Source organism: Paramisgurnus dabryanus, chromosome 23 (genome assembly GCF_030506205.2).
Source record: "Paramisgurnus dabryanus chromosome 23, PD_genome_1.1, whole genome shotgun sequence".
In the NCBI taxonomy this organism is placed as follows: Eukaryota; Metazoa; Chordata; class Actinopteri; order Cypriniformes; family Cobitidae; genus Paramisgurnus; species Paramisgurnus dabryanus.
Window position 1 is genome coordinate 8900027 of NC_133359.1, and position 11442 is coordinate 8911468.

The following is an 11442-nucleotide window of genomic DNA, read 5'->3' on the forward strand; positions in this document are numbered from 1 at the left end:
GTTAAAAATAGAGAAGCACATATTATAATAACACATATCACACACACAATTCCTAAGTATCTAGTTACATTTATTAATGATTTGTAATTTACATGTTTAATTCAGCTAATAGCTAATGTTACTATGAAGGTTGTGTACAAAATAATATCAACGATATGTGATCCTGTGAAATCCAGGCTAAAGTCATAATCTAATTAATGATGCGATGATGACCTTTGACATGACCACCTTACTTAGTCAATATTAACGATAAAAAAAATCACAAAAAATACTCTCGCTGGGTTTTAACAGACTGGATCACAAATACACTGTAGCATCTCAGTATGATTTTAAATATACAGTAGTTTCTTTACAGCGATTGTCTGTGCTTGTTGCAGTGCATTGTGGGTACACGATGGTGTTGCTGTTCTTCCTCTAGATGGAGCTTTAGAGGCAGTTTCCCTGACAGGATTTAAATGAATCCAGGTCTAGCCTAGTTATATTAGGACATTTCAGTAGTTTTTGAAAACATACCTTACAAAGACAATACTGGTGTTCATCTTGAGACAAAACAATGACAGTTATATATGTTAAGATATGTCAGTGCAAGATGCTTTTAAATTAAAGGCGGGGTGCATGATCTCTGAAGGCCAAAAGGTATGTTCGACTTAATGCAGCGCTGCACAGACCGATCGACTTGAAGCAGTGCATGCTGGTTAGTAATTTTGTCTGACTTGAGCTGGCGCTGCAGGCACGTGACTGTGTCATATGGTTTTAAAGTACCGCGAGAGCATTTCAAGAGTAGCCGGCTAGCTCAGCCGGTGCAGCCTCTCCAGAGCGACTGCACGGAGTTGTGATGAAGACACAGCTCTTCGTGATTGGTCGCCTCACTGATGACAACGATCACGTGCGTTTCAAGTTAAATCCAACTTTTAGTTCCACTAATAAACATTATAAATTCATGTTTTTATAGACGGCTTCAGCAGTAACTACATAAACAAGCGGCTTTCGTGGTCAACACGTAACTTCTGGAAAAACTCCGCTAAGAATAAATAACAACAAAGTACTTTAAACTTATTATATAACAAGCAAAATAAACAACACGTAGATTACCTAGGAAACCAAAACATTTGTTATTTTCGACGAGGTATTTGTTCAAGAGTTAAGATTAGCAAGTAGTCAGACCATTAAAAAACCGAAACAGGAGGTAAGGTTCGGACCAGATGCGTATTGCGTCACCGTACGTGCGTCCGATGAAACCGTCTATAACAGGAAAAAACATGGTAATATGCATAAATATGTTATATTGTGTCGTGTAATAAAATAAAAATGTAAATACCAAACTCTATTGGTATTTTAATAATGTAGGCTTGTTTCCCGTTATTTCGGGCATACAGTATAAGCTGCAATTAAAACATTCAATAAAAATGTTTCTGGTTGCAACTTTCTATTAAAAGGTTTGTTTTTATCAAATTCACCATCTTGTTCACTTCATTCGTGATAAAAAAAAAGAATCACGGCACACACATCACTGCGGCAAGCAGCAGGTGTCCGGCTTGAAGGCTCCGTCTTCAGCTCCTCCCTCGACTGCAAGCGGCAAACCTCGCCGATCGATCTGCACAGCGCGATTATTCGAACACACCTTATGTTGATATTTGAAATCACCTAAACAAACACGCCCCTACCCCAACAGAATCTGGACCATCTTTTGATAGACCCGCCCCACACATAGGCAACCCAGGCAACGATGTTGGTTAGTAGACATGCCCCTGCTGATTGGGTACAAGTGTGTTTTGGTACTAGGCCTGACTTCCTTTTCCAAAGTGTTTTTAAAAAAATCATGCACCCCACCTTTAAGGCAGCTCAAACTTGCATTTTAGTCTGGGACTAGGATAAACCCTGTCTGGGAAACCGCCCCTTAGAGTTCAGAAATGTTCAACTAAAAGCGGTGGTTGGCTGATAGGACAAGAGTCACTTTTTTAATGGCTGTTGCCTTAGTTAGTACACAAAAATACAATAAGGTGATTAAATTCAATGTCTGTGTACTGTAATGGCTTCATTCGGCTCATCAGGGAGCATACAGATGCACCCGTCACTGTTTGTGATATCCCACAATCCTGTCTGTGCAGATTGATGATTGGTGGGGAAAATGTAAGGAGCACTTAAAAGTTTTTTCAACCAAGTAATAATTTTATTTTATAATATAGTCACTAAATGTTTGCATGGCTTTGTCTGAAGCTCACTTGATTGTTACAGATTAAATGTGAATTTTAAAAACTATTTAAAGGGGCCATTTCACAAGACTTTTCTAAGATGTAAAATAAATCTTTGGTGTCCCCAGAGTACATATGTGAAGTTCTAGCTCAAAATGCCAAATAGATAATTTATCATAGCATGTTAAAATTACCACTTTGTAGGTGTGAGCAAAATGTGCCGTTTTTGGGTGTGTCCTTTAAAATGTAAATGAGCGGATCTCTGCACTAAATGGCAGTGGTTGGATAGTGCAGATTAAAGGGATAGTTCGGCCAAAAATGATATTAAAGCCATGATTTACTCACCCCAAAGCCGTCCAAAAAATGTGCATCCATCCTTCACAAAATAAATCCAAACAGCTCCAGGATGATAAACAAAGGCCCTCTGAGGGCAATCCGTGCCGTTTTGTTGTAGAAATATCCACATTTAAAACTTTATAAACGAAAATAACTCCCTTCCGGTTTTGCCACCATTTTAGTTAGCTTACTGAGGGTTCTGTGCTGCTGCTCTGTGCCCCCCCCCTCCGAATTTGTCATACGTCACTAATGGCGCTTTTCCATTGCATAGTACCCCACGGTTTAGTTTAGTTTGGGTCGGGTCAGCTTACTTTTGGGAGCTTTTCCATTGGGTGCAGTACGTAGTACCCGATACTTTTTTTCGTACCACCTCGGTTGGGGTTCCAAGCGACCCGAGCTGATACCAAACGTGACGCGAAAACACTGTAGATCACTGATTGGTCTGAGAGAATCGTCACGTCATCGCTATAATGTAAATATTAGCTTTAGCTTACTGCTAGCTTGCGTTGTCTCAGGCAAACATGTTGTTATCTGTGTTCTGCTATAAGTTTCCAAACACCCTTTTAGCGATGAAAAACATCCGCAGGTTGAGAATCCGGGACACCATAACAGTTTTTTCCAGACTTGCAGTTTGTGGCGGCACATTCGCGACGTGCACGTCCGCATTATATATGCTTAAATGCAACTTGAATGAGGCTCAGCGGAGCGCCGTCGACTGACGCCACAGGTCGGGTGTTTGAACAGAAACTGTCATGTAAGACAGAGGTAGTTATAAACGCGATGTGCAAACATCTATTTGTGGTGGCCAATTTTAATTTTGTGGCAGACTGAGAAATAAATGAATGTATGGGAATGTTCAACAACGCTCTCACGTGTATGATGTCACAGCAGTAGGCAGCGTAAATATAACGACACGCCTATAATCCCTCCCACTCCGAAGTGATACTAAACTCGATGGAAAAGCTAACCACGCCAAAGTGAGGTGAGCTGACCCGACCCAAACTAAACTAAACCGTGGGGTACTATGCAATGGAAAAGCGCCATAAGAGAAGTGCGTACACTACACTAATACTCTCTCCTGAATACAGAGGAGTCTAAGATGGCGACGCTACCGGATGGTAGTTATGTTTATTAAAAAGTTTTAAATATGGATATTTCAACATTTTCTAAAATAACTGAAAATTTGTTTGTCTGAAAAATGATGGATATATGTATCTCGGACGGCATCGGGGTGAGTAAATCATGGGTTTAATATCATTTTTGGCTGAACTATCCCTTAAAGGGGTGGTATTATCCCTTCTGACATCACAAGGGGAGCCAAATTTCAATTACCTATTTTTTCACATGCTTGCATATTGTTTACCAAAAATAAGTTACTGAGTTGTTCTTTTTTACATTTTCTAGGTTGATAGAAACACTGGGGACCAAATTATAGCACTTAAACATGGAAAGCATTTCAGAACATACTAACAATTTTTTTTTATTATTGTGACAAGTTTTAGGACATACAGTATAAAAACAAATGTTACATCACATCAAAATACAGCAGATACAAGCATAAAGTACAAGTGAGAGTATATGAACCTTATCATTCCTTGAACATAGTCAACCTTTTATGGTCGAATATCTGGTTAATAACCATTGGCCAGTGTTTACTCCATAATGCACATTTGTGGTTTAAAATTTGTCAAAGTTAAGGAATTCAAATAAAAAGTCCTCTAATGATCTATTATGGCGTCGAACTTGACTTTACTTCTCCTCCAGCCATTTCGACTCTCTCTTCTTTTAAAGGTTGATCTGATGACTTGTCTTTTCCTTTTTTCTCACGCTTTTTCGAGCTAGGCCTAAAATGTAAAATTACAAAAAAAAAAAACTTTACGCCACAAGCAAAAACACAACTAACCCAGTCACGTTAAAGAACTGTAACTAAATGTTATATAATATCACTACATTAAAAATGGTTTAATATAATACAGACATAAATTGTAAATGACTTACTTCTCCTTGACAGCAAAGACAATCACCACAATGAGAATTATAGCACCAATAAGGCCCAGGACAACACCCAAGATAATTCCTATAGGAGTCAAGAACAGTATAGATTCATATCAATGGGTTAAATTATACGGTTGAAGACAGATATTGTGTGGGTAATTTGAGATGCTTACCGACTGGTACATCGGTTTCATCTGAATGATCCTCAAGGCCTGAGTCTATTCATACATGTGTCACACAAAATATGTACATTAAAATTTGGTTTTGCATATAGAACTGAGGTTAAACAATGTAATTTTATTTACACATACCCTCCGGCCTGTAACATGTAGCATTACAGTCACTAAATGAGAGGAAGCGATTTCCATTGCCTACACAGCCAGTCCAGTAGAAAGACTTGCATGTGTGATGTTCAGGGCTGTAGTAATATCTGATGTAGGAACCGAGACATTCGCCTATTTTTAGAGGAAGGGTGCAAGCCCGAGTTTCTAGAAAAAAATATAAAGATCATTTTAAAATTTACATACAGCAAGATCCAGAAGTCTGATGAAAATCTATTCTATTTTATATTATCAGAATTTTTAGTAAAAGCACATAGTTTTTTAATGAGAGAATGCTTGACCCGATGTATTATGAATGATGTATTATGCATCTTAAAGGGACATTCTACTTTTTTTAAAATATGCTAATTTCCATCTCCCGTAGGGTTAAAACATTCAATTTTTACCATTTTGGAATCCATTTAGCCGATTTCCGGGTCTGGCGGTACCACTTTTAGCATAGCTTGGCACAGTCCATTGAATTTGATTAGACCATTAGCATCGCGGTCAAAAATAACCAATAAGTATTTTTCCTATTTGTAGGAGGCGCAATGATATTATGCAGTGCCCGAAAATAGTCCCCTGCTATTGAAAGTTACTTAGGGGGACTATTTTCGGCTGCTGCGTAATATCATTGCACCTCCAGCCATGTTACAGCGGCAAAGTCCTTTATTATTACGCCAGAATGAGCGTACAGTTCCTAGTCATATCGGCCTAGAAAATCGCATCTTTTAATTTTCCGTCGATCTTAGTACACATAGATGTAACTACAGAAGTTTTAAATAGGAAAAAAATTCAACTCTATGGTTATTTTTTAGCACGATGCTAATGGTCCAATCAGATTCAATGGATTGTGCTAAGCTATGCTAAAAGTGGTACCGCCAGACCCGGAGATCGGCTGAATGGATTCCAAAATGGTAAAAATCAAATGTTTCACTCTAGAAGAGCTGGAAAATGAGCATATTTTCAAAAAAAATTGGAGTGTCCCTTTAAAGGCGGGGTGCATGATCTCTGAAAGCCAATGTTGATATTTGAAATCACCTAAACAAACAAGCCCCCACCACTTCATTTGATAGACCCGCCCCACACATACGTAACCCAGGCAATGATGTCGGTTAGTAGACACCGCTCTTACTGCTGATTGGCTACAAGTGTGTTTTGGTACTCGGCCCGACTCCCTTTCCCAAAGTGTTTTTCAAAAATCATGCACCCCGCCTTTAATAAAATCTGTATTCTGTGAATACTCTGTCTTACTCATTACTATGATGTCACACATTTTTTAAAGTGGGTCGAATTCTGGCCTGAGTTTAAATAAAAGCTGTTTTTGAAATAACAAGGAAGTGTTTTGTAAAGGATGTTATTATAGTATAACAACCTCTTAACTGTCAAGATCAATGAGAATTTGAATTCTCAGCTCACAACCCTTTTAACTATTAACCTAAAAAGAGTGCAAAGTTTATGGATGCTTAGAGGCAGTACAGAATGGTACTGTTATTTTTACCACAGGGTGGCAGTATTTTATAAACCGTTAAGGAGATATTGGTGCTCTTTATGTCTGTCTCTCTTTATTTTCACTGGTATACAAACAAAGCATTACTGTACACAAATCTATGATGAAGAATTACCATCCATTGGGAAGAGGTCTGAAGCTCTAGCAGAACAGTTTCTCATGCACTGTTTCTCAGTTACAAAGCGGTTTCCATTCCCACCCAATCCATTGTAACGGAAAGGGAAACAGTTGTCTTTAGTCTGATCATAGTACATGTAAATCACAACTTCAGCTCCCGATCCATCACCTGTCTCAGGCTCCATGCTGCAGACATCTAGATTTTAGTAAACAGAAGGATAGGCACAAATTACATAATTGTCTAAGATATATGATATAAAAGTAATAGCAAAGATTTATTAAATATGAGATGAGAAATTGTCCTTTTTTTTGTTAAATTTACATTATTTGTTCCACATTACACTAAGGTGATAGAAACAAGCTTGGAAGTTCAAGTTCAAATGACCATTGAATGATTAATGTGTAACTAATCTGGGACAGTCCACACCTAGTTTTTATGATGGTTATAAATCTCATCATTCTTTACATATATACACTGTATGCTTGTAGATGTTAATGTTTACTAGCATTTTACACCTGTACAACCTGAGATTAACCGTGTCTTTCAAAAATATTAGACAGTGGTTTCATTGGTACAAATGACATAAGGGCTACTTTTCTGTCTTAAAAGAAAGAAATAGGATCAGTAAACCCCAGTAAACAACTGATGATACCTTGCAATTCTCAGTAACTGTAGGTGGTGTTGGTTATTCAATACCTGAATAATGTTGATGTTTATGTTGACGTCTACGCATAATGTTGACGTTATGACATTTATGTTTTAGTTAATTGCATGTTATTTGAGATTTGATTAACCTATGAATTATGGAAACCAGCCCAGTCGACAGTAAAACATGTTATTACATATGACATTAAAACACGGCTTCACATAATGCTTTAAATGAAATAGAAATATGTGATATTTTCCTGCATTTTACTGCAAATTGCAAAGTGTTTTTTAATTCTGTGAATTATCTTGTTCATCATTATTTGGCCTATGTTTTAGTTGAGAAGCTTATTTCCCCTCCCATTAACCCAACATGGCGAGATGACTTTAAGGTGTGACAATGAAATCCTGCAGTATGTTCAAACAATAACCTTTGCTCATACACATTTTAACTTTACGCACTACAGAATAAGTGATTTACATTTAGTTTGTTAAGTCATTTGTTAAAGGTTTCACTACCCATAACACAATTACATTAAAAACAGACTTTTAAGCATTTAGATTATTTTTTTTAATAAAAAAAACAAATAGCCAAAGCATAGAAAAATCTGCTTTATTCTGGGTCACTTGACTCTATATTGCTCTGGTCCAGATTCCTTTCTACAAATAAAATTTTGTTTGTTTCAGGGCCCCCTGGACCCGTGAGTCCCTATAAACACATCCACCTTTTAGGCTTCAAGCTATGACCGTGCATTTTGTCTTTCATCATGTGTTATGAAAAATATTAAAATCACTTACCCGGTCTCCCAGTCTGTGCCTGAATCTTGTGATAAAGAGCAAAAATGAACAAAATAATGGCAAGCTCCCTCATGGTGAACCACACAGTCGTGTGAAAGCTGACAAAGATGAACGGTTGAAAATTATAATGAAAGAAGGAAGGACGTTTTACCCTTTGTACTTTACCATAGATAAGAGCAATAAACTTTAGGGAGGGTCCACTAAATAGAGTTTAAAAAATGGCATCATGAAAAATTGCCTCTTTAAAGCAACACCAAAGAGGGTTTTTTAACCTTAAAATAACGTTTCCAAATAAGTTTCAGTCGTTCATTCACTCAAAACTGGGTGAACGGCACTTTCACATTCGCTTTGCAGGCCTCTATCAGCCAAAACCGCACTAAAGAAGTTTCCAACCGTCGGGTCGCGGTCCTGTAGTTCGAGTGAAAACTACAAAAACTTGCTTTACGGCAAGTTACAATACAATCAGAGCCAGCTTTGCTGCAGTAGGCTAAATTATTTACCACAGTGGTAATGGACAATTCCACTTCCAACCTGTAGGGGGAGCAAAGAGCATTAACTCTTTAGTGGTGCTTTAAATGTAGATTTAATGTATAAACATGACATGTAGACAACATTAGTTTTATACGTAATACTTGGACTATTCACAAAGTAAAAATGTATTTAACTAAAGATTAAAAAGATTTGCCAAAAGTCTAGTTTCACCATTCTGTATTCTGAATGGTGAAACTAGACTTTTGGCAAATCTATTTAATCTTTAGGGTAAGACCGGGTAAGTGATTTTAATATTTTTCATACCACATGATGAAAGACAAAACGCAGGGTCATAGCTTGTGTGAAAGGTGGATGTGTTTATAGGGACTCACGGGTCCAGGGGGCCCTGAAACAAAATTTTATTTGTATAAAGGAATCTGGACCAGAGAAATATAGAGTCAAGTGACCTAGAATTTCAGAATAAATCTGATTTTTTTTATGCTTTGGCTATTTATTTTTTATTGAACAAAAATCTAAATGCTTAAATGTCTTTTGTTTTGTATTCAATTGTGTGAGTGGAACCAGGATAAACAAATGACTGAACAAACTAAATGTAAACCACTTATTCTGTAGTGAGACAACAATTAAACAGCAAAAATGATTACACATGGGTGTATGTCAAATTAATGACTCACTGGAGAGTTCATATGTACACCAGTGCTGTACAATTTGCTGTGGGACAATTATTGAAAGGTTACCAATGAAAATAGTATCTGGCAAGATGCCAGTTAAAGGTTCAGCATTTTGATTTAGGTTTCAAAAGCATGCACTTACAATGAAATATAATCTGTCATAAGCAGTGACGGCCGATGACTCTTCCAAAGGGCGCGAATTTAAAATATGTGTTCTGAGTGTCATGTGTGTTGCTCGTCATTTCAAAATATGTGTTTGTTGCATCAAAGCTGCAAAAAATCGATCACCTTTTGAGCTTTAATTTAAAATAATCACAAAAATACAATGTTTATTGAAGTAAAACTATTGAAATTGGACGGTAAAATGCATTTTTTTGTAAGTTATATTTTTTGGCCATTTTGACAGTAATTGAGGAGAGGACAGGAAAGTAGAGGGAGGATTGAGGGGTACAGGATCGGCAAATGACCACGAGCCGGGAATCGAACTCGGGTTGCCGAAAGTGTGAAAGCACCACATGTCGGAGTGCTGCCCACTACACCATCGGCTCCGACGGGAAAATGCATTTTTAAAGGGGACATTTCACAAGACTTTTTAAAGATGTCAAATAAATCTTTGATGTCCTCAGAATACTGAAGTTTAAGCTCAAAATACCATATATATAATTTATTTTAACATATGGCACTTTGTAGGTGTGAGGAAAAATGTGCCGTTTTGGGTGTGTCCTTTTAAATGCAAATGAGCTGATTTCTGCACTAAATGGCAGTGCCGTGGTTGGATAGTGCAGATCAAGGGGCGGTCACCCCTTGTGACATCACAAAGAGAGACAAATTTCAATTACCTTTTTTCTTTTACATGCTTGCAGAGAATGGATTACCAGAATGGATTACCAAAACTAAGTTACTGAGTTGTTCTTTTTCCAGCCCAGTCATTATATAAATTACATAAAATTACATACCTAGTCATGTAAATTGGTTACTCAAATGCTTTTTTTCGCTTTTTCGCTTCGGTTTAGGGTTAGATTTGGTGTTTGCATTAGGATGTCACTTTAAGTATTGGTTAATACAATTTTTTCTGATTTGTTTTTTTTATATATTTAAAATTTTAAACCATTGTCGCCTGGTGTTAAGGTTAGAGTTGGGTTTGGGTAACGATGTCATTTTATGTAAATCTAACCCTAAACCGAAGCGAAAATGGTAAGAATATAAGACAAAAAAGTTGAGTAACCAATCCGTGGCAATGACACATAAACAGAAATTTTTGATACGATCACGAAAAAAACGCGGAAATTTGTGACAGTATCACGAAAAAGAATAAAAAAATTACGTGATTATAGGTACATATTTGTGAGACTGGGTAGTCTTTTTCACATTTTCTAGGTTGATTGAAGCACTGGGGACCCCATTAAACATGGAAAAAGTCCAATTTTAATGATATATCCCCTTTAAATAAACGTTCTCTAATACGGCCATTCCCAAACTGTGGTCCGTGGACCACTAGTGGTCCGTGAGGGTACTGCAGGTTGTCCGTGTAAAGGCAAAATCAAATATAATATAATATATCTTTTTAAGAATATGTTTTAAGAATCTGTTGTGATGACCAGTAGTTTAAGTGCTAGTAAGCTTAGAGGTGCAGATAAATTCAGGACTTTGTGTAGACATATTTTATTATGAGGTGGTCCGTGAAAATTCTTGATTACAAATAGTGGTCCACACACACAAAAAGTTTGAAAACTCCTGCTCTAATACATACTAGACACAATTATTGGAACATTAAAAAAATCTCTGAAGTATTCTCTCATTGATATTAACATTTTCTACGCACACCAAGGTGATAAGAAACATGATGTTGTCCAGTCATGACTCTTCCAGTTTCACAGGAGAAAAGACAAAGCCCCTTAATCATTTATTACAATTGGTAAAACCAGTTCTGATGTGATTTGTGATTTCCACAATCAGGGCAATAAAAAAGATGATTTAATCGAGTGTAGATGTTGCAAAACTGCCTGGAAGAGGACGTGTGTCTACATCGTCTTAATGCTCAGCATAAGGCCAAAGACTCTCCAATGATCACAGATGGAGAACTTCAGAAATCAGTTGAATCTTGGGGTCAGAAAACTTAAAAAAATAAAGGAAAATAGCACCTATAACCATAAGTATGGTTTGAGACAGTTTTAAAAAAACAAATCCTCTGCTCTCATGCAAAAACAAAATCCATTATATTACTTTTTAACAGGACTGGGTTCCATGGCCATATGGAGTAGACACTCCATGTCTACAGTTAAATATACCTCTGGATATTTATTGTTGTTTATAATTTTATTAAAAAAGTCAAAACCTTGCTCTTAAAGTCAATGTCAAGACTTGC

At 37.0% G+C, this 11442-nt stretch overlaps 1 protein-coding gene across 1 annotated transcript; it reads right to left on the bottom strand.

Annotated features, from left to right (window-relative positions):
* Positions 1–4012: 4012 nt before the first annotated feature.
* Positions 4013–8148, bottom strand: LOC135781851 (inter-alpha-trypsin inhibitor). The gene is made up of 6 exons (XM_065292421.2): positions 7915–8148; positions 6469–6666; positions 4835–5011; positions 4697–4741; positions 4527–4605; positions 4013–4372 (listed from the first exon to the last, which is right to left on the bottom strand). The coding sequence occupies exons 1-6, from the start codon at positions 7985–7987 to the stop codon at positions 4258–4260; spliced, it is 687 nt and encodes a 228-aa protein (XP_065148493.1). The 5' UTR covers positions 7988–8148; the 3' UTR covers positions 4013–4257.
* Positions 8149–11442: the final 3294 nt, after the last annotated feature.